Raw genomic sequence first — 23813 nt, forward strand, 5'->3', positions numbered from 1 at the left:
ATATGTATGTGTATATGTATGTATATATGTGTATATGTATGTATATATGTGTATATGTATATATATGTGTGTATATATGTATGTATATATATATATGTGTGTATATATGTATGTATGTATGTATATATATATATATGTGTATATATATGTATATATGTGTGAGGTGGAAGTTACTGCCGTGTGTGTATGTGTGCGTATAGCTGCTCAGTGCCTCTCCGAAAGAGAGAGAGAGAGGGATATATGTATATATATATGTGTATATATATATATGTGTGTGTGTGTGTATATATATATATATAATATATATGTGTATGTATATATATATGTGTGTGTATATATATATATATATCTATGTATATATATATATATATGTTTGTGTGTGTGTGTGTGTGTATATGTATCTATGTTTGTATATATATATGTATATATATTATATATATGTATATATATATATATGTGTATGCATATATATGTGTATATGTATATATGTATATATATGTGTATGTATATATATGTGTATACACTTTTTTATCCAAGGGGAGGCAATGCGAGCAACAACCATAGGAACATCACAAAATTCAAAGATAGACCAAACACATACAAATCTTATATACTAATTTACATCGAAACAGTCCGACATTTTAAAAAACTTTTTAATTCAATAATATATAAGTATCATATACAAATGTAAATATAAATATAAATTTTGCATATAACACTCTTAAAACTGTTAAAATAAGAGAAATAAATATAATGATAATAAAATAAAAATATGGCATATCAAAAGATGAATAAAATTCCGGCGAATAGTACATAGAATATAATACATATACAAGCTTACAAAAATATAAAATATACAGAAGTCCGTCTACGGGCTGTTTCGGGGATGTGCCAATTAATATTAGACATATGAGTACTTAAAATTGGCACTCCCTTCATCAGGATGTCCTATACAACACATATAAAACATGAACAAATACACAATCACATACCGGTCATTCTCAGAACATGGCATTTACGTACTCCCAGAAATTTTTTGGTGATCCTGAATGTAACTTTATATGCATGCAATTGGATCTGGCCGCTGTAGTACTTCTAAGTATCCTCCTGGGCATTTGACAAAGTGTATTTTCTGTATATTCCCAGTGTTTATTGTACATGCACATCTACCACACACAAAGCTACTTTCTCTGTTAACCTTCCTCTGTTACTGCTGCTTTTCTTATGTGTTCATAGCTTGCACTGGATACACCTTTTGGAGTTTCTACCTGTTACTTTTCTACATATTGAAGAGGGTTATCACCCTGAAGGGATTTGAAATTTGTCTGTTTTCCTTCTTACTAAGACTTTGGTCTTTGCTAAATTAACTCTAAGGCCTTTAGATTCCTGACCTTACTTCCATACTTGAAATTTCGACATTAAACGATGATGATGATGAACGAGTTCATGTAGTGATTCACCTATAAAAACAAGGTCGTCAGTGTAGAGGAGCTCCCAAGAGCAGCCAATCTTAAATTCCTCTGTCAAGGCCTGGAGGACGATGATAAACAAGAGGAGACTGAGAAACAGTCCTTGTTGAACTCCTACTTGTACATTAAATTCATTGCTATACTTGTTGCTGGCCTTCACCCTACTAACAGCAACCCTGTACAGTTCTCACCAACCACTTATCTATCCTTAGCTTCTGCATTGACCACCAGGGAAGGGAGTGGGCGATTCTGTTAAATGCTTTCTCAATATCAAGTCATGTACAGAGGTTTATTTTAGGCTAAGTACTTCTGCAGCTGCTTTACTAGGAATATAGCATCAGTGGTGCTCTCCCTGGCACAAAACCAAACTGCATCTCATCTAGACTAACTCTCTTCCTAATTAGTTGAGCTGTAACTTTCATCACTTGGTCCAGCAATTTGATACCTCTAATTATTTCTTTGTAGCAGTTGACTATAATGCTGCTACACCAGTCATTGGGTACGACCCCCTTGTGAACAACCTGATTAACTATGTGGGTGACTAGATCATATCCCTCTCCACCAGATATATTAAGCATCTCAGTGGTGATTCCTGATGGGCTTCATAGCTTTATCTACCAAGCTACTATCTATTCAGATAGCTGAGCCCTCAATTTAATATATATGTCTCTTAACCCTTCAGCATTTAAACTGGCCACATCTGGCTCATATATTCTACCTGTTTTATGTTCAAACCAGCCATATCTAGCCTCTCACATTTACCCTACATTGTCATTCAAATAATAAACAAACATAACGTTGGACTCTTGAAGTGATAAAATAATGCATGATTAATTCAAAACAATGTGAATAAATAAACATTACTTGACAGTAATCTGAATGCTAATGGGTTAAGGTGAATTGCATTCTGTGATTGTGAAGTCTTGCAGCATGCAAACATTACATTATAAGGTTCATTTTATCTAGCAGATATATTACTCTTATGCAAACAAGATTTTCTGCATTCCTGTTCAATTAAAAAAATATTGCAATAAACACATCCTTCAGGGAATTCCACAATATGTGTTTGCTATGCTGTTGCATGATGCAGTGTAAGGCAATAAATATTTAAAGAAAATACTTTGTGGTTAATGTACTGATCTAGATAAAATAAATTCCTATCACACTTTTTCTATTATGAGCAGTCAAACAGTACATTTGTCTTCATAAAGTTTTTGAAATATGTATTCATTCATGTAGAAGTTTTGTATTGCAGGTAATTTCAATTTTTTACTCAGAAATCCTTTTTTATAGAAACATAATGGTTACTTGCCTATTCAAGTAAAAGCTGTCCCAGAAGGTACTGTTGTTCCAGTCAAGAATGTCCTGTTCACAGTTGAAAATACAGATCCAAAATGTTATTGGTTAACAAATTATCTTGAGGTAAACATGCAGAAAATCTACTTTTTAGAGATATATTTTAATCCCCACCCCAAGTTTTATCAGCAGCCAACTCATGCCAGTATTGAAAAGCAGACAAAATATGTATCTCATTTTCTTAATGTTTTGTTTATATTCTTATTTTCAAGCATGTAGCCAGTCATAACAAACCTTAAACCTCCATTAAGGAAACGAAAACCTGCATATGTACATGTATGTATGTTTAAGTTTTGTGTTGAAGTTTTAGTTTTCGACAGGCCACCTACTTGCATCATGGCAAAATTGTCAAAAATGTATTTCAAGAGAAAGGAACTAGCAAAAGTTGAATATGTTACTGTCAGTGCAGAAATGGATCTAGGCCTCCTTGGCCTCCCATAGCTTCATGCAGGTCATTGATTGTACTTGATCTGTTCCTGCTGGCCCTGGTGTGGCTACTGGAGGAAAAAGAGGAACTTGAGTAGACAACCAAACCAATTTTGGATTTTCTGTAGCAGTGACCATATCAAATACTGTCGTCAAGTCGATGAAAGCAGTGTAAAGGGCCAGATTTTACTTTCTGTTATTCTCCTGTATTTGGTAGATGCAATTGAAAACAGTGTGATGTCTCTGGTTTCAGCACTGACTTCTCTCCTTTGTTCATATACAGAGACATTATTATAGTATTGTGTAGGCCTCTTGGTGATTTCCCCTTCCCACAGCACAATGTGAAGAGGTCAGTGGTTTTCTGAAGCATGACTAGACATTCTTCATAAGACAAGAATGAACATTCAAAATTCTGCAGAGAGATCCCTGTCTAACCATAATGACTATTTGAACATCAAAGCCGAATGAATGTTTTTCAAAGATGTTCGTGTAAACTTAGTAACAATTTATCCACACACACACATTTTATCTTGATATTTTAACTATTAATATTTATATATCTTTCAACAATGTGTATCATTGAAAGAAATAGTAATACTTCCTTCTCACTTTTGCCATCAGAAATTTTATGAATAAATAACACTGGGTAACATTTTCTAAAAAATTATTAGTTGTCTTGCTTTTTACAATTAATCCAACATAATTTGATGGTGCTTGGTTTCAGAAATGCCCTCAAAAAGTTTTTATCGTTTCAAGTTTTTTGTTAAACAGGAATTCATTTTCTTTTACCAAAAATGTCAATGTTGTCATTAAATGCAATACTAAAATAAAAAATTAACACAAACCAAATAGTACTTTTTATTGTTTAACAAATGTTTAAGTACACATCTTGGAATAGATATTTCTGTCAAACTGGAGTTTCAGCTACTCAAGGAATGAACATTTTCTTTGCTGCTGTATGTGAAAAAATTGCATCATGATAGTCTCTATGGTAACCTGCAGTAGATGGCATCACGGTGTTCCACTGGCCTTGATATCTAGTCTCCATATTCCTGATGTCTTGGTTGAAGCTTTCTCCTTGCCCATCACTTATTGCCTTATGATTTTCAAGGAAGTAGTGCACATTTACACTCATGTTGCAGTCCAGCGCTCAAAAACTGCTTAAAGTGATCTGCACAAGATCTTCATAATTTGATGACTTCCTGTTTCCCAGGAAATCAGATATAACTGCAGCAAAAGCATCAGATGATTCTTTTTTGATGCTAAACATGGTCTCCAAAAATAGCTCGTCCTGAAATAGCCACCAATTATGTGGCCCATCAAACACACCAACCTTAATTTTCTTGCAAGACAAAACTGGAAACTTTCTGCTTAAGCATTTGAAGCAGCCATGGTTTCAGCGTTTCAACATGTCTTGCACTCTCTCTGGGGCACCCAGGCTTTGTCTTGTCACCCAGTTTCATGCTAAAGTAAGTAAGGAAATAAAGAAAGCTTTCTTCACAAAATCTGTGATTTTATTTCACTGCCTAATCCAGAAATAAGCAGAAGACATCGGGGCTGTTTTTACATTCTCTTCTCTCACAACTGGCTATATTCCTGAAACACAAAACATATTCAAGCCAGTTGTCACCTGGGGAAAGCATTTTCAGAATAGTCAGCAACTATAAAGTAAGTAAATGCAGATTTGTGATGACAAAGTTCTATAAAGAGCATGCATACCATGAAGTTCTTTTTTACAATTCTTTGACCATGCTTGATGAAAAGTGACCCTGACCTATATGACTGCACAATTAAAACAATAAGGGCACATTCAAAATACCAATTTTCATAAGAAATGGTTTAAAAGTTCAACAAAACATGTCTCATCTAGTTTGCAATGATAGTCACACTAAATTAAGCAGAGCGTGCCTATAACTGCAGATAAATTCCGCAAATATGAGACATGTATGGTGTCAAGGACCACAAAATATGTTGTTTCTTAATATCTAATTGTATAAAGTACATTTCTATCATCATAACATTTGAAACTGGTTAGGTAGAAAATCATTTACTGATGATACTTAAATCATGACTTTTGTTTTCACCTTTGCAATTGTATTTACTTTAAATGGCATTGCAAAATTATATTTTCAAAGTTATGTCATGCTCCATACATGGGCTTGCATTTGATGAAGTCAAATCTATCCTTAGAAATGGTGACAATACTAGAAATGTTGAAAAATGGACATCTAAGTTTGTGGAAAATCTTAACATGATAGAGCAAAATGGATTTCAATTTTGAAATCTGTTCCCCAGTGTAATTAATCTCTTAGAAACCAGAAATGAACAACACTATTTTACATTGCAATTTTTTATAAATTGCAATGTAAACTGTATTTATAATGTTTATATTCGTGTTTCATACTAAAGTCTACTATGAGGTAGAAAGTATGAAAAATAAATAGTTGGTATGCTAGTAACTTACATACTCTTGTATGTGTTATTTTGTGATCACATATTTGAATATAATGACTTATATTTTAATTTAATTAACATTATTTTAAATTCTTTTTCTATTTAAACAGACCTTGTTTGTCCAGTGTTGGTACCCAATGACCGTTTCAACAGGCTCATATTTTCAGAAAATTCTATTAGCTGAATATTTAGAGAGCACTGCTGATGATTTTTCTAGCTTGCCATTCATGCTACATGATTTTGGTTTTCGAGGTGCCAGTTGTGTTGAGGTCAGTACATGTGTTATTTTGTAAATATCTACATAAAAGACATACAAATGTAAACATTTCGTTTGTAAATGTTACAGCACATATGTGCGTCATCAGATCTTTCATCTAAAATCTTTAACAATAAATTTTAATAATCATTTTTGACACATTTTGTACAGGATCTTCATTAAATTATATTTGTTCCTTTTCTTTTTTTTAGGGTGCAGGTATAGGAGATGCTGCACATCTTGTCAATTTTAAAGGTACAGATACACTTGCTGGTCTAATGTTTGCACGCAAATATTATGGCTGTAAAATGGCAGGTTTCTCAATACCGGCAACAGAACATAGGTATTTAATTTCTTCTAAGTTGTGTGCTTTTGTATAATGTTCCTTATAGCTTTGGATTATTAGTTTTATGAGAATAGGCTATTTATAGACATTAATTTAATCCAAACTCTTAAGTAAAAAGATAGCAAAAGCAGTATCCTTCTTAATGTCAGAATAAACCATTAAAACATTTAAAAATAAATTTGCAAAACAAGTTAGTCCAAATCATAAACTCTCTAGATGCTGGGCAGTAGAAGTTTTTAAATTTCATCGTGTGTTTTCAAAATGAAGTCAATGGATAACACATGATAACATTCATCATTGTCATCAAAGAATTAAGAAGGGTGGATTGATAGGTTTGTAAGAGTGTGAAAGGAAGGTGACAGGTGTAGAGGTGAATGGAACAAGGGTAGTGTGGTCATTGGTAAATATCAGTATGGAGGAAGGAAGGTGAAAGAAAAGAAGTAGCTCAGGAAGAATGAAGTGGTAAGTGTCAATACAGGAAAGGAATAGGGCAGTATTATGATAGATCAGAGAGAAAGAATTTACAGTGACAGAGATGGTTGTAAGGTACATAGAGGTGGTTATAGTGAGTTGGGGATGAAGGTGGGAGGAAGCATTGATAGCAAATATGACAGTAATGAGAATGATAGCTAATAAGTGAGGGTGTAAAAGCTAAGGTAATGGCAGTCCTAAGAAGTATCTCATACCACTGAAAGGGATGATCAGTGTGAGGGGTTGCTATTGAACATGGGGATGGATTTTTAAAAAAGTGGTGGTGGTAGCACTAGTGTAGCTAGAGTGTGTGCTGCCCCTGGACCCCACAAAAATCACATATTGCCTACAGCAGACCCAAAAGTGCCATCTGGGGTGGACTGCCTCTACCCCCCCCCCACACACACACACACTAGTGGGTGTGTAGGGAGGTGACTGGTAACACAAAGTGAAATAAAATATGTGCATATGTTGTTCTCATATAATTATAGCAGCTGAATAATGCTGTAGATAGAAGAGTGGAGGTGTAGGTATTAGGAAGATGAGAGGTGGGGAAGGTTTGACAGGGACAGATTAAGTACAGGGGCAGAGTCCTGTGAATGTATAGATATAAACAATGCTTTTAGGACCTCACTTTCATCAAGACATGGAATTTCTTGAGCACATGGAATTACCTGTCTGTCTTTTGTCATCTCCTCTGTGAGGCTCATCTTGAGATTAGCTTTCATTACTTTGTCCTGTTTTTCTAGATCTCTGTCTTTCACAAATTCCATTCACATTTAATTATCAGCACTCTTCCTTTCCTGTATTGACACTTACCACTTCATTCTTCCTGAGCTACTTCTTTTCTTTCACCTTCCTTCCTCCATACTGATATTGTATTATGGCTGTTCTCATTTACACACATCACATGACCATAATGGCACAGTCTTCTCTCTTACACATGACATTCGATTCCTTTTATACTCACCCAAGGGAGAATGTTAGCTTCATTCCTTTTTAGTCTTCTTTCACATGTACTCTACATCTCACTACCATGTAGCATTATTGTTTGTACCCAAGCATCTATCTTTCACTCTGAAAGTATGACCTTTCCTTATCAACAGAAGTAACAGCTCTGAACTTTCTCCATCCTGCTCATATTGTAACAACTTCAGAACATTCCCCTCCATTGCTAATTAGGCCATGTAACCTATCTATTGCCTTCAAGAACCTCCTGGGCATTTAAGAATTTCTATTTCTCTTGTGTTTGTTGATCCTGCACACCTGGCACATACAAAGTCTTGATTTCTCCATTAACCATCCTGTAATTCTGCTGTTTCTCTTGTGTATTCATAGCTTGCATTGAAAACACTATGAAGTTTCTGTCTACACATTCCCCTTACATATTGAGCAGAGCTGTTTACCTGACAGGAATAGAATCCTATATGTTTTCTTGCCAACTAGAACCTTGGTCTTTGCTAAGTTAACTGAAAGGCTCTTTGATTCTAGGTTATGTTTCCATGCCTGAAATTTATTATGGCCCAACAATTTGATACCTCTGTAATTACCTCTCTCTAATGCATGTCTGTTATCCTAGTAACAATTAACAATAATGCTGCTAGGCCATATCCTATTCCACCAGATATTTTAAGCATTTCAGCTGTGATTCCTGAGGGACAAGGGACTTCTCCAGCCTTCATATTCTTAATTGCTTTATCATACTACTTGCCAACTAGGATAACTGGTCCATGTTAGGGAGACACTCTCCAATGCATTTTCTACATTTATTAGCCTTTCAAGGTAGTACTTCAATGCCTTTTTCTTTTCAGAATCAATAAGTTCAAGTGTACCATTATCCATCTGCACACACTTATCACCTAAAAAACATCTCAATTCTCTGTGAAACAGTGTTTACAAGCCCCATGCCACTGACCTTCATACTGTAGAACATTGGGAAACCTTTGTCTTTTTACTTCTTCCCTTGCTAAATATACAGGGGTTGGACAAAATAATGGAAACACCTTAAAATTTCAAACAAATTTATTTTAATATGGTGTAGGACCACCTTTGGTAGTAATTACAGCTTGAATTCTGAGGTATGAACTCATACAAAGTTTGAATTGTTTCCAAACGAATTTTTGTCCATTCTTCAGCTAAAACAGTCTCCAGTTCTTGTAGTGATGATGGTGGAGGATATTGATTCCTTACTTATTTTTCTAAAATGCACCATAAATGTTCAATAATATTGAGATCTGAGGACTGTGGTGGCCAGATAAGATGTTCAACTTCACTAGAATGTTCCTCATGCCATTCGTAACAACTTTAGCTGTGTGAATTGGTGCATTATCATCATGAAAGATTGCGTCTCTCCGAAAACAGTTCCGCAACCATAAGATGAATTTAATCAGATAAAATGCTTAAATAGCCTTCATTATTAATTCTGCCATGAAGGGAAACCATTGGGCTAGCGGATTTCCAAGATATAGCCTCCCAGATCCTCCTTCATGTTTAACAGTAGGAAAAAGGCAGTCTGGGTCAAAAGCTTCTTTTGGCTGTCTCCACATGTATACTCAGCTGGTGGTCAGAAATAAGGTAAAAGATGACTCGCCTGAGAAAATAATATTCTTCCACTTCTTTAGGGACCAATTCTGTAGGTTTTTACTCAACTCTAAATGCTTTGCAACTACTTGTTTTTGAAAGTAGTGGCTTTCTGATTGCAGCCCTCCTGTGAAATCCAGCTTTGTGCAGCTCCTGGCAAACAGTTTTTGTGGAAACTGGGTTCCTGAGGTGGTCATTAAGCTCTGCAGTAATTTTGGGAGCTGTACTTTTGTGATCCTTTCTAACAATTCGCGTAAAAGTCCAACAATCCCTATCTGAAAGTTTTGGTTTTCTTCCGGAGTTTTGTTTTGATGAGGACGTTTTTCCCTCTTTCTCAAAGGCTATCATTACTTTCGAGACAGTACTTCTTGATACACCAAACATTTCAGCTGTTTTCATTACACTAGCACCAACCATACGAGTACAAACAATTTGACCTCTTTGAAAGTCCAAGAGATCTGTCATTTTAATGAATTTTAATTACCTTTTTCTTGTTATACTGAAAACAAACAGCAATTTTAGCAAAACATATTAAGTAACACTAATAATAAATCAAAAAACATAAAAATAAACAAGCTTTTGATGGTTTTATAGATATTTCAAAATTATTATGCTAGGTGTTTCCATTATTTTGTCCAACCCCTATATCTATGTTGTGGAGTGAATTGACACCCCCATATGTAACTGTCAGTGGACTGGACAAGTCTTATAAATTGATGAGCCAGTAGACAGTTGAGGTCATACTGTGAGAATGTTAGTCTCATTATTGATTCTGCATTGGAATATTGAATTGTTATTATGTGAATGGTTATAAGATAACTAACTCTTGTTACATTGCTTATTGATATACGGTTATATTTGACACTGTGATATATTGTTGCACACACACATCATATATCATCACGGATGATATAACAACCTGACTCTCTGCTTCTTTTCTAGTTGCTTGGTATAATTAGCTGCAACTCTCATTTTTTCAATCCTTCCAAGCTTGTCTCTTCACTTTCATGGCTCTGTCTACTTTGCTGTTCCACCACCACATTACTCTTTATCTGGCTGGATTGCACCAACCTTAGATTTAGTTCATCGCTCTCAATAGGTTATCCCTGTGGAATTTCCAGTGGTCTTCTACATTATACCTCAATATCTCCCCCTTTCCATCAAATATAAAGTCACAAGCCACTAATGTAAATTGGGTGTAGTCTTCATCCGAGAAGACATCTGAATTTTACAAGCATCTATCTATCATGTTTTCTAGTCATTTTTCATCAAGCTAATCTGCAAGAGGTTTTTATAAAATCAATCCATTTGTTTATCAGTCCATTCTGATTGACAAGTGTGTGCAAAGATAAGTGTTGTTTTCAACACAAATCTAATCTTAAGAAATTTCACTTAACCTGAACAGTTTTACATTTCTGGTATCTAACTTGTATTCATCTTTTATCTTCTGCTTCTTGCAGTCTTTGGATAGTGACCAAGCTGAGGCACTACTTTGAAGGGCTTAGTTGAACAAATTGAGCCCGGTATTTATTCTATCATTCTCTTTTTGTTGAACTGCTAAATCATGGATGTCAAGTGGTGGTGAGGATAAATAAACTCAGACACATGCATAGATATATACATCTGTTTGTTTCTTTGACAGGCTTCTTTCAGGTTCCGTCTACCAAATCCATTCACAAGGCTTTGGTCAGCCTGAGGCTGTAGTAGAAGACACTTTCCCAAAGTGTCATGCAGTGGGTCTGAACCCGCAACTACATGATTGGGAAGCGAGCTTCTTAACCACACAAACGCACCTACATAGATTTATTTTAATGATTTATCAACATAAATAAAACTTCTTGAAATATGTGAGATACAGTGAAGCTAATTAGTTAATTACATGTGTATGCATGTATACATATAGTGTTAACAATAGTAGTTCAGACTTCATTGAACAAAACCCTAGTAGATTGAAATTCTAATCCTTCTAATCATTATATTTTATTTCACAGTTGTTTCCTTATATAAGAGGCATTGTGTTCTACTTGTAGTACAATAACAACATGGGGAAAAGATGGAGAAGTGAATGGCTTTCGGAATATGCTGGAAAAGTTTCCCAATGGTATAGTTGCTTGTGTTAGTGACAGCTATGATATTTGGAATGCTTGTGAAAATTTATGGGGTGAAGAGCTGCGAGATTTAGTAATAGAACGAGGTAAGAGAAATGGAAAACTTGTAATTCGACCAGATTCTGGTGACCCAGTAGCTGTTGTTTTAAAGGTATGATTCTAAATTTATTATTTTCTAAATCCTGTTTGATATATTGTTATTTTTATAAGTTACACTTTGATGGATATCTCTAATTATAAGCAGTGAATCTATTTTATTTATCAAACTGACACAGAATATATTAATATTTATCCTTTATGCACATATATTTACATATGCACACATTTGTATAATTTTATTATCACTCAATTCTTTGCATGATAGTTTGAGTTGAAGTTAAACAATAATATCTGAAGATTACTCTGTAGTATGAATTTATAACATTGAATTTTATACCTGTATAAAATTCATTTGCACCAAAGTCATATCCTCTTGATCTCATTTAGCCAATTTGATTTCATAATCTGTTTGAAAATACCATTATTATTGACATTCTTCCAATTTACTGAAATTACATTGGTAATTAGAAAGAACCTGACAGGAATGTAGATGAAAGTAGAAAAATATAGTGATGGCTGTATGTGGCCAATATCATGTCATTTGTTAAATACCATCATATAACATGAAGCTTACATGTAAAACTATATAATTTGAGAAAGAACATATTTTTTTATATTTAATATTGGTACATTAAAAAAAAGGTTTTCTTTAACAGGTTCTCAATATTTTGGGGAGTAAATTTGGTACTGTGACAAACAAAAAAGGCTTCAAAGAACTTCCGCCATATCTGAGAATTATTCAGGGTGATGGTATTTGCTATGAGATGCTTGATAAAATCTTAGGAGCAATGAAACAAGAAGGTTGGAGTGCAAATAATCTGGCATTTGGTAGTGGTGGTGCCCTTTTACAGAAACTTGATAGAGACACACAGAAATGTGCTTTCAAATGTAGTTCTATGACAAATGAAAATGGATTGGTAAGTAATACTTATTATCTACAGTAAGCTATTATTTTAATTTGCTTTTTTTTTTATTTGCAGATGTATTTCACACACCATATTAAAGGTTCTGTAATTAACAATGTTCTAAATGTACATTACAATTTCATATCCAGTTTTCTAATTCTTTATTTCATCTTTTTATTTAGAGGTATTAGTTGCAGTTCTCATTTTGAACTGCTATATTTGCAAAAAGTGTGTGTTTTCTCTCTGTATAAATACAAGGTTTTATCATCATCACCATCATCATTATCATTTAATGCTCATTTTCTTTGCTAGCAAGGGTTGGATGGTTTGACAAGAGCTGGCAGACCAGAAGATTTCACTATCTGTTTTGGCATGGTTATTATGGCTGGATGCCCTTCTTAACACCAACCACCAGACAGTGGACTGAGTGCTTTTATGCAATACCAGCACTGGCAAGGTCTGTTTTGGCGTGGTTTTTACAGCTGGTTGCCTTTCCAAATGCCAACCACTTTACAGTGTTAACTGGATGCTTTTTACATGGCATCAGCACTGGCAGGGACACCAAATAACTCACAAGACAAAGATCCTTTGAGAGTGGGGACATTGGAGGAGGTGGCTTTGTGTCAGGTGATGATAGGTTAGGGTGTGATAGAAGGGCAGAAACAGGTATCTTGCTGCAGAGGAAATACATGGTTATCCAGTCAGAGAGAGAGAGAGAGAGAGTGATTAAGAATGAGAGAGAGAGAGATGGTGGTAAAATGTGAGGGCATACCCTTGAGGTATGGGGATCAGAATATAAATGGACTGGCAAAGGTGCATGAGTAGGGAGTATGAACTTCACATGAATGCAAAGAACAGGGTGGGGATTGCAGCGACTGGTGGAACCTAGGTATATAGAGGAGGTGAGGGACAACAGGATAGTAATGAGCAAAGCAGTGAGGACAGGATTGAGGAGAAAGAGATACGCATAAGAATAGTGCATGAAAGAGAGAAAATGTGAAGAAAGGAGATATAGTTTGGTTTGTTAGTGTAGGGTGTGTGAAAAAATGTTAAGTGTTTGGAAATCACTCTAATTAGGAATTACAAGATGACTTCATTTTTTAATTTTTTATATAGTTTAATGTCTTCAAAGATCCTATCACAGATCCTGGCAAAAAAAGTAAAAAAGGTCATCTGACTCTTGAAAGACAAGGTGATGGGTTTTTAACTGTGGAAGAAGGAAAAGGTGATCCAGCAAAGGTAAGCTTGTTTTATCAACATTAAGAAGTTGTTTATCTCAGAAAAAAAATTTCCTTTAATGTATAAACTATCTTATTGTGGAAAATATGTTAGAGGCTATATTTCAATGAGATAACTGAAGTGCTGTCATTTTGTTGTGCCCTATTTGTAAGGCCTGTTTCTAAGTTATTGAGGGTAATGTGTCAAAGACAAAGCAATTTTATAACTTTATTTAGATAAAGTTACTTGAAGACATGGAAGTCAAATAGCTTATAATGACACCTAGACTTGCATAGGTACATAACTGAAAAAGATGAAAACAACATGGTAAAATATTTTATGGTTTAATGAAAAGTTATGAAGGCACTATTTTCTCTCCACTTCACTTTCTCTGAAAATGGCCAATTAAAGCTCCTATACACAGTTGACTCATTTGTTTATAATTTGTCACTCGAACCTACATTCCAGCTCTCAGTACTATTAACTGCTGAACAAGGTTACAGCCCTAAACATAATAGTTTAGATTAAAAACTAATTAATAGTTCTGTAACTTGTTCACCATTTTCTTCAATGATTTTCCTCACAAATAATCTGAAGACTGCTTCATGTAAAAGTAAAATAGCTCCAAGTGAGGTTGTGGTAATGCAGGACTAACTGCACTGAAATTAGTTTAAACATATTTCATTAATTGTGCCATGATTCTGCCTAGTTGTAGCAGTTGAAATAAATGTTTATATTTGCAAAAATTTCCCAGCTGTACAAGAAGGGTAATTAAAGGAATGATACATGTACTGCATTGCTATAATTATCCTTTTTTTAATTTTTCTTCAGGATCTCTTGGATGTTGTATATGAAAATGGAAAGCTATTAAAATATTATACTTTTGATGATGTACGGAAGCAAGCAGAAATTGAGAAATTACAAACTTAATTAGTTTGTGTCAAATGATACTGACAAGCATATTAAAAGAAAGTGATAAAATCAAAAGGTGCATTTTTGAAATTTATTTACATAAAAATGACTCTTTTTACAAATAAAGAATTTTTGTTTAAATAGGCAAAATTCTTTCATTAAAATAATTTTTACAGATTTAAAAAAATATATAATATGTTAGTTATTTTTATTATTTATTCTTTCTAAAAATAATGATAAAGTTTGCCTTTTAGTTTCCACCTTAAAAATAACGGTATGGGAAGTTGGTGTCAGTAAATTTGTCTGTTAAAGACTACTATACAATCACTATCACAAATTTCCTAATTAAATATCATTTATTGTATATAGAAAACAAATTACATAACTTGTAGCTATATTGGACCTATATGTTTCACCACCATATGTCTTAAATGAAAATACATGACTACTTGTCACAACCTTACAGATATCGGAGTGATGTAAATAAACACTTTTGAGAAATTTCATACATTGATAAATACTTTAGCTCTTGTCTGCAAGGAAAAGTAAATACTTAAAATATTTAGAAAACAAATAAAATTGGTGGGAGAGAATTTAAAGGAATCTAAGTTTTGGTCCTAGATCATTTGAAACAATTATATATTTAGTTTGTGTCAAATGATACTACTAAGCAGTGATAAACCCAAAAGGTTCATTTTTGAAATTTATTTACACAAAATGACTCTTATAAATAAAGAATTTTATTAAATTTATGGAAGCAAAATCCTTTCATTAAAACAAGTGTTTATTTACTCCACTCCAACAAAACTAATCCATTTATATAAAGCTTACTTTATGTTAAAGAATTGTTTCATTTTTTACATATTTTCTCTAATTTAAGTACCATTCAAACATCCTTCATTTCAGTCAATTGTTTTCATCAGAAAATTATATTTATGAAATTCTTTCAAGCCATTCCAACTTCAATGTTCATATGAATCGAAGACTCTTAAATAAAATATATGGTTTTCAAAGCTAAAAATCTTCTAGTTCTTGTAGCAACTGGATGTTAAGGGCATCAAGATTTAATGTCCCTTCATGTATTGTGTTTTCCTCATTACCATCAGCCTCAACCTCAGGTTCTTGGTCAAGCTCATTAATCTGAAATATTAATTTATGAAGAGATTAGTGAAGTCAAACTAGCTTCTTTTTGGTTGCTGATAGTGTCATTCTGTATTTAGTACACAAATAACTTATGATTTCTAGCAGTGGCCAAATTTTTCATTTACAGGAACTGGAAAAGGTGAAGCATTAGTGTTAATACAAGATGGTATCAAAAAGTTCCTGAACTAGTTATGATTGATAAAAAATAACTTATATTTACCTAATATTACCTAATACTTATATTTACATCATCTCCTTCAAAATAGTCATATTGTGCTAAAATACCAGTCACAGCATTCCCACCACTTTTGGAATCCAGCTTGGGTGTCGTTTTCTGCAAGTCAATTGCAGACAACAGCATACACATGATCACAAATTTCACAACTTGTGAAGTAAACACAGCGATATCACTTGGTACACTGCCTCATGAAGGTCACTGCGCATGCAACTATGTGCTGCCATCTGTTGATGTGCTACAGAGCTAGTCTAGGAACTTTTTGATACCACCTCATAAATTTTCTAATATCATATAATTGATGGTGGTAAAATAATAAAAAAGTTGCTTATCAACTTTCTTTTTCAATTTACAAAACAAAAAAAAAAGTTGTTTCAAGAAGTGAATTGAAATGCACTTGTTGCAGTAATAAAGGTCAATAAGAAAGTATCAGATAGTTTGAGGAAATTAGAAATTCCTGCTGTTAAGGAAATAATGAACATGCTGAGCAATACATTGGTAACTACTCCAGAATACATGATGGTTATGGATACAGATTTATAGATGAAACATTAACAACATGAACTTTACGAAAGCAACCAGCTACTTGAGCACCTACAAATCAGTTAATTATACAAGCCAGATATACTTAACTCTCATCAGGAAATGGAACAGCTACTGGGTTGTGAATATTGACTTTTCCCATAGTGATGAATGTACCACTCACCCTAGATTAGTGGCTGATAGAGATAAAAGACAATCTAGAGAAAGAATGTACCTGGAAACTGAAATATCTTTCTGTAAATATACATTCAGAGAAGTTTTAGGAGATTTATATGATAAAGAGGAAATAGATGCCTAAATATAGAGGACAACACTGATGAAGATAATCTAGTTTGAAGAGTGGAGTTACGGGGATACTTAAATGATAAAGTTTACAGTAAAGAACTGCCAACCATTGACAAACTGAGGACAACCCTTTAATGAAAGCACACACAAATATAGACTGAAATGTTTCTTGATGTTTGCGATTCCACTGCTTCTCATTATCAGAAGTGCCGGGACCAGAATGTCACCAGTTCGAAAACAAGTATTAATAAAAAAAAAATGAAATTTTATCTGTAGATTCTACTGAGTTGAAATGAAAATGAAATGTATTTTAATACTGACTTAATAATCATTCAATGTGTGTACTCATTCTTTGAGACACACTATATATTAAAGTATTTAGTTATGCACTTACATTCCAAATACAAACCTTGCAGAATGATTGTCATTTCAATTGGAGTTACTAATTATCTACACTAGTAATTATAATATTGTCTACAATTATCTTCATGTCAGTTGACCTCATAAAGCAACAGCTATTGTATTTCATTTTATCTCAATTATTATTGTTGATTCAATTATCTATACACCTTCCTATAAACTTTTGGCTTTGTCCTAATACTTGAAATTATTATTATTGATGCTGGTAGAATTGTCAGCATACTGGGCAAAATGCTTAGAGGCATTTCATCTGCCTTTATGTTCTGAGTTCAAATTCCGCTGAGGTTGACTTTGCTTTTCATCCTTTTGGGGGTTGATAAAATAAGTATCAATTGAGGACTGGGGTTGATGTAATCAACTTCCCTTCCCTGAACTTGTTGGCCATGAACCAAAATTTGAAAAAAATCATCATTACTGGTAATGTGTTTTGATAAAACTGAGTTCATAATGCTGGTTCTTAATTGTTATAACTTCAAAAGCTATTGTTTCTAGAAAAAGTGCAACCTTTCATTTTCTTCTGTGATTAATGTCTTAGTAAATAAATATGGAAACACATTCCTTTGGTAATTAGAAACAACAGTCACAAATTTTAAAAGAATTAAATTGTTTACTTCATTTTATTTCAAACTTTATGAACTACTTCTTCATACTGAAGAGGATAAAAAACAGAAACTAGGGCAAGGTTTTCAGACATAACTGCAAACTGCTTGATAGTTTATCAATTAGGAAGTGAGATATCAGCATCAATATTTTCTGCTATCATTGGTTAGCTATATAATGAAGGTGATAAGCTCTTAGAGGCTCTGGACCTAGGTGCTTGATCATAGTTAATACCCTTTGGAAATATTCAAAGATATGAACATTACAACCCTCCTTCTCTTTTTCAGAAATCAATATAACTGATCACTTGTTAATGGACACATCAGATTTGTGTGTGGAATAAAATATATTTTTATACCAATATTACCTCTCTGTATATAACACACTAGTATGATCATACCAGTCAGCTGCCTAAAAGGCACTAGATCACTTCACTTACGATAATAGAGAATTTACACACATCTGTTCCATTAACAATTATAACAATATCAATAATGAATCAATTTTAGAATTAAAAAAAAGCTGCTGGTGATATTTTTACAATTGATTAAAAGTCATAGACTTCATATCCAATTAAGATGATCTTCCTTCATTATAATATTTCTTGAACTTATAAAATAAATATTTGTTTTTACCTGAAGTAAATTTGTTTCAAATGTCTCTGCACAGTAGATATCAGGTTTAGAAGTGTTTAATTCAGCACAAATCTTTCCATTTGGCAGCACTAACACAAGAATTTTCGAGAAAGCATTTACAAGAGATCGTTGATAACAGATTTTCCGTGCTTTGTGATATACTGTGAGTTTTTGTAAAGGATCTGCAGAGAAACAAGATTTTAAAAAATTTAGTGCATGGACTAAAATACAGAAAGAAGAATTACAAAGAAAAACTGATATTTAAACAAACTACCCAACTAATAGAAAGTTGTAAAAATATATTTAATATAATCTTTGATACCATCATTATAATATTATAAATATATCATATAGTAACTAATTAAGTTATTTGATGTAAGAACACTGACTGCCGACAAAATATTTCATACTAATAAAATAAACAAACATCATGACCTTTTCATTAATTAACCCATTTTCCTAATCTTGGGTGAATTGAACTGAACATTTAGAAATTTCAAGTCAATCTTACAAGGTTTTACCATACCCATTATTCAACTCTACTTAACCTATTACTTTAAATTTAGTCTTACCATCACATTTATATTTAAAATCCTCTTACCCATTTTATTTCTAAATCCACTTAACAAGCATCACACACACAATACAACCTTTTATACACACAAATGAGAAATACAAAGATCTCCCAATTTAACTTTGTTGTCTTCTCTATAAAGATCTACTCCAGTTTATGGAGAATCACAACAGTGTGTATCATTCTTCCTAGATATGGGTAATCATTTTAAGCTCACCAACCTCAAGTCTATCCTCCTCTCATTTCCAACAGCCCAAGTGATAGAAATCCTTAGTAACCACCTTCAATTTCTTCTTACTTTTTTTTATTTATTTTCATAGAAATAGATCTATCAAAATTCTGCTCTTCTACATCACACACCGTCTTCTCTCTTTTTGAATTATAGTAAAAGTAATGTTGCCTTAAAAATTTACAAAGCTTTAAATTGTGTTTGGCCTGAGAACCTACTAAGGTCCTTCATTACAGGTACATCATCTATCTCATCTCTAGTGTAAGAAATTTCCTGTCATACTGCTCCATTACAAATTAACAAAGTTCTCTGTTAATGCCATACCTCATGATTTTCAGTATGTTTCTACACTCTTCTGTACAGTACTAATTTACTAAGCTTTACTTCTAATTATGTATGCATATATATATATGTATATATATATATCATCATTTAGTGTCCGCTTTCCATGCTAGCATGGGTTGGACGGTTCAACTGGGGTCTGTGAAGCCAGAAGGCTGCATCAGGCCCAGTCTGATCTGGCAGTGTTTCTACGGCTGGATGCCCTTCCTAACGCCAACCACTCCGTGAGTGTAGTGGGTGCTTTTTACGTGCCAGACGGAGCTGGCAAACAGCCATGGACGGATGGTGCTTTTTACGTGCCACCGGCATGGGGGCCAGGCGAGGCTGGCAACGGCCACGATCGGATGGTGCTTTTACGTGCCACCGCCACGGGGGCCAGGCAAGGCTGGCAACGGCCACGAACGGATGGTGCTACGTGCCACCGGCATGGGGGCCAGGCGAGGCTGGCAACGGCCACGAACGGATGGTGCTTTTTACGTGCCACCGGCACGGTGGCCAGTCGGGGCAGCGCTGGCAACGGCCAGAATCAGATGGTTCACTTACTTGTCACCGGCACTGGTATCACAGCTGCAATTTCCATTGATGTTGATCGACTTCGATTTTGGTTCTGCTTTCTGATTTGATTTGGTTTGATTTTGATTTTGATTTTTATATATTTTTATATATATATATATATATATATATTTATAATAAGAGTAGATCGTATACGAGTGGGTATATATTTGTAAAAAAGAAGTTTGAAAACGCCACTATATTAGATAAATTTTAATTTTCTTTTGAATTTTACATGTTTTGGTTCTTGAAAAAACGAACCTTATCAAAAATATTATAAAAAGTGCAATAGAAAAGTTCATAGTTGTTTCTTACTGGTCTCAATAGAATCCATGTGGTGGTGTTTTGTCGGTAGTTGGTATAATCGCTATATTATAGTTGCGTGTAGTAAAGAAGTTCATTATTCTTTCTTGCTGGTATCAAAAGGAACCGTCCTTGTGTTCCAATGGAATGGTGGCAGCAGTAGTGATTGTTGGTCATAGTAGTAGTAACCGTGGTGGTGGTTGGGGTTGCAGCAGCTTATTGGTTGTGGCGGCTAGCAGTTACTGTTGGTCGTAGCTTTGGCAACTGTGGTGGTGGTTGGGGTTGTGGCAGTTAAGCTGTGGCCATAGCAGCCGCAGTAGTAGAGGACTGTTGATCGTAGCAGCAATAGTAGTGACCACGGTGATTGTAGTAGTAGTCATAGTGGAGGCAGTCATAGAGATCGTGGTGGTTGTGGTAGAATTTCATTTTTCCTTTTCGGAAGGCCAATGTTTTGTTTTAATATTCCTGGCCCAGGGTGTTCAAACTAGGTCTAAATTTTTTGATGAAATAAAGTTCTTTATTTTGGCATTGGGTGAAGGTTACGCTGTCACTGGATTTGTAAAGTGGGTAAGTTGTAAATTTCGGATTTTCACTTGAAGCACATCTATCTATGTGTCCGCTGACTGGTATTTTCCGGTAATCAGGGTTTCTAATTTGGGATTTATGCACCGCCATCCTTTTACGTAAGCTATTTTTTGTATGGCTTATATACTGCCTATTGCAACCTGCGCATGTTAAGACGTAAATTAAGTTTTCTGATGCACAGGTGAAGTTTGTTCTAATGGTGAACTGATGGCCTTGTTCTATTATAAATTCTGAACCTTCTACCAAGATGACATAGATTCCGCAGTTGGGCTTTCCACATTTTCTAACTGTTGGTTTTGTGGTTGACGTTGAGTGCAGTTTAGCTTGGGTTAAAATCCTTTTCAAGGATTTTGGTTGTTACTTTTAGTGATGGTGTGTGTTTCGAGGTTCTGGTTCATCTTTGGGTCTCCCTTTAGTAGGGCTGTGCTTTGTAGTATGGTGCTGAAGGCCTCATTGTTAAGTGGGTTGTGTGTCGAGATGTAGGGAAGGGTTTTTAATTTTTCTTTCTTTTTTGGTTTTGTTTGTCTCAGGTCTTCTATACTTAATTTAAGTGCCCGTTGGATTGCACTGTCTATTAGGGGCTGTGGATAATTTCTATTTATGAGTGTAGTTCTAAGTTCCTGGAGACGTGTGTGTCGGGTGTTTGTGTCTGATATTATGGTGCAAATCCTTCTAGCTAAACAAAAAGGGACATTTATTCTAGTGTGTCTAGGGTGGCATGAATCAAAGGGTAGGTACTGCTTGGAGTCTGTCGGTTTATAATAGATATCTGTCTCTATTTTGTTGCCGGCTTTCTTAATGAGGACGTCTAAAGATGGCAATTCTTCTTCGTTATGATCCAAAGTCCTAATAAGTAGGAAGGTGGACCAATCACAAACGACTTCAGGTAGATAGCCCTGCTCGATCTGTAGAAAAGGCGTAGGTAGAAACTCTATAAGATGCACCAAGTGTAAGCTATGGACACATAAGAGGTACAGCAATGTCAAAGGAAGGCTAACTAGGAAGATAGATTTTGTATGTGGCAGATGCTCTGGTGCAATAAACACTGAAAATGCGCAGAGACCATCTTCCGCCACATTCCAGGAAGAAAAACTAGAAATAGTTGATAGTTTCCGTTACCTAGGTGATCAAGTCAGAAGCGGGGGCGGGTGTGCTGAAAGTGTAACTGCTAGAGTAAGAATAGCCTGGGCTAAGTTCAGAGAGCTCTTACCTCTGCTGGTGACAAAAGGCCTCTCGCTCAGAGTAAAAGGCAGACTGTATGATGCATGTGTACGAACAGTCATGCTACATGGCAGTGAAACATGGGCCGTGACTGCTGAGGATATGCGTAAGCTTGCAAGAAATGAAGCCAGTATGCTCCGATGGATGTGTAATGTCAGTGTTAATACCTGACAGACTGTAAGTACCTTGAGAGAAAAGTTGGGCCTAAGAAGCATCAGATGTGGTGTGCAAGAGAGACGTCTACGCTGGTATGGACATGTGGTAAGAATGGATGAAGATAGTTGTGTGAAAAAGTGCCACACCCTAGCGGTTGAGGGAACCTGTGGAAGAGGCAAACCCAGGAAAACCTGGGACGAGGTGGTGTAGCACGACCTTTGCTCTTTAGGTCTCACCGAGGAAATGACTAGAGACCGAGACCTTTGGAAGTATGCTGTGCGTGAGAAGACCCGGCAGGACAAGTGAGGCCATAACCCATAGCCTCTACCTGGGACGTAGTCAGTCCACCTGTGCATACCTTCCTTATTGGGACACAAAACTCTACTTGTGAAGACCTGTTGAGGCAAGTGAAAGTCAAAATCGAAATCGATCAACATCAATGGAATTTGTAGTTTTGAAACCAGTGCCGGTGGCATGTAAGAAAACCATCCGAACGTGGCCGTAGCCAGCTCCGCATCGCTGGCCTCTGTGCCAGTGGCACGTAACAAACACCATCCGATCGTGGCTGTCGCTAGCCTCCATGCCGGTGACACGTAAAAAGCACCATCCGAGCGTGGCCGTTCGCCAGACTCGTCTGGTACGTAAAAAGCACCCACTACACTCACGGAGTGGTTGGCGTTAGGAAGGGCATCCAGCTGTAGAAACACTGCCAGATCTGACTGGGCCTGGTGCAGCCTTCGGGCTTCCCAGACCCCAGTTGAACCGTCCAACACATGCTAGCATGGAAAGCGGACGTTAAACGATGATGATGATGATATACTGAAATATACATAGACATCTACATCCATAAGTACATATAATATTCAGTTATTACTAATATTATTACTATTAATATTAGATTAGGTGTATTCTGCTCTTCACAATAGATAGTATATGAAAAATAAAATATAGAATATAATATAATATATGAACAGATGTTTATGAGAGATATAAGTATATTAAGTTTACAATCAATATCAGTATATCAATATATCAGTTATTATAGTTATGTCAATATTTTTCTGCATACATATTGGTAACAAACATATGCATACATACATATACACACAAATATACATATATACATAAATTATTTTCCATTTCAACATACCAATATATACATACGTATCATATATTTTTAAATGTAAGATAATTCGCAGACTAAGAAAGAAACGTTGTAAGCTTTCTACTCTGTTATTTATTCATCTTTTAGTAGTTTAAATCTTACAGGGAATGGGGAGGGATTATTTTTAATCATTTACTTAATCTAATTGGTTAACAATTTTTTGAATATCTTTGTCTCAGTTACGGTTGGTTGATTGAAAACCGATGAAGTAAAACAATTTGTAAA

The 23813-nt window shown here is 34.9% G+C and overlaps 2 protein-coding genes across 5 annotated transcripts in view; one reads left to right on the forward strand and one right to left on the reverse strand.

The window, feature by feature from the left end:
- The window catches only part of LOC115211035 (nicotinamide phosphoribosyltransferase), a 49966-nt gene extending 35223 nt beyond the window's left edge, over positions 1–14743 (forward strand). The window contains exons 3-9 of one of the 2 annotated variants that reach the window (XM_036502124.1): positions 2763–2891; positions 5816–5974; positions 6174–6304; positions 11389–11617; positions 12222–12484; positions 13586–13709; positions 14520–14743. In XM_036502124.1, the coding sequence (XP_036358017.1) occupies positions 2763–2891; positions 5816–5974; positions 6174–6304; positions 11389–11617; positions 12222–12484; positions 13586–13709; positions 14520–14618 (1134 nt within the window). In that variant the 3' untranslated portion in view covers positions 14619–14743. The remainder of the gene's footprint in view (positions 1–2762; positions 2892–5815; positions 5975–6173; positions 6305–11388; positions 11618–12221; positions 12485–13585; positions 13710–14519) is intronic. The other variant, XM_036502123.1, reaches the window with a different exon arrangement.
- Positions 14744–15071: 328 nt separating this feature from the next.
- LOC115211036 (RAD52 motif-containing protein 1) overlaps positions 15072–23813 on the reverse strand; it is a 28413-nt gene continuing 19671 nt past the window's right edge. For 2 of the 3 annotated variants that reach the window (XM_029779900.2, XM_029779899.2), the window contains 2 exons: positions 18462–18643; positions 15072–15740 (listed from right to left, as the gene is read on the reverse strand). In XM_029779900.2, the coding sequence (XP_029635760.1) occupies positions 15615–15740; positions 18462–18643 (308 nt within the window). In that variant the 3' untranslated portion in view covers positions 15072–15614. Of the gene's footprint in view, positions 15741–16610; positions 16698–18461; positions 18644–23813 lie in introns of all 3 variants that reach the window. The other variant, XR_004998752.1, reaches the window with a different exon arrangement.

The sequence above is a fragment of the Octopus sinensis genome, linkage group LG4, assembly GCF_006345805.1.
Source record: "Octopus sinensis linkage group LG4, ASM634580v1, whole genome shotgun sequence".
Lineage (NCBI taxonomy): Eukaryota > Metazoa > Mollusca > Cephalopoda > Octopoda > Octopodidae > Octopus > Octopus sinensis.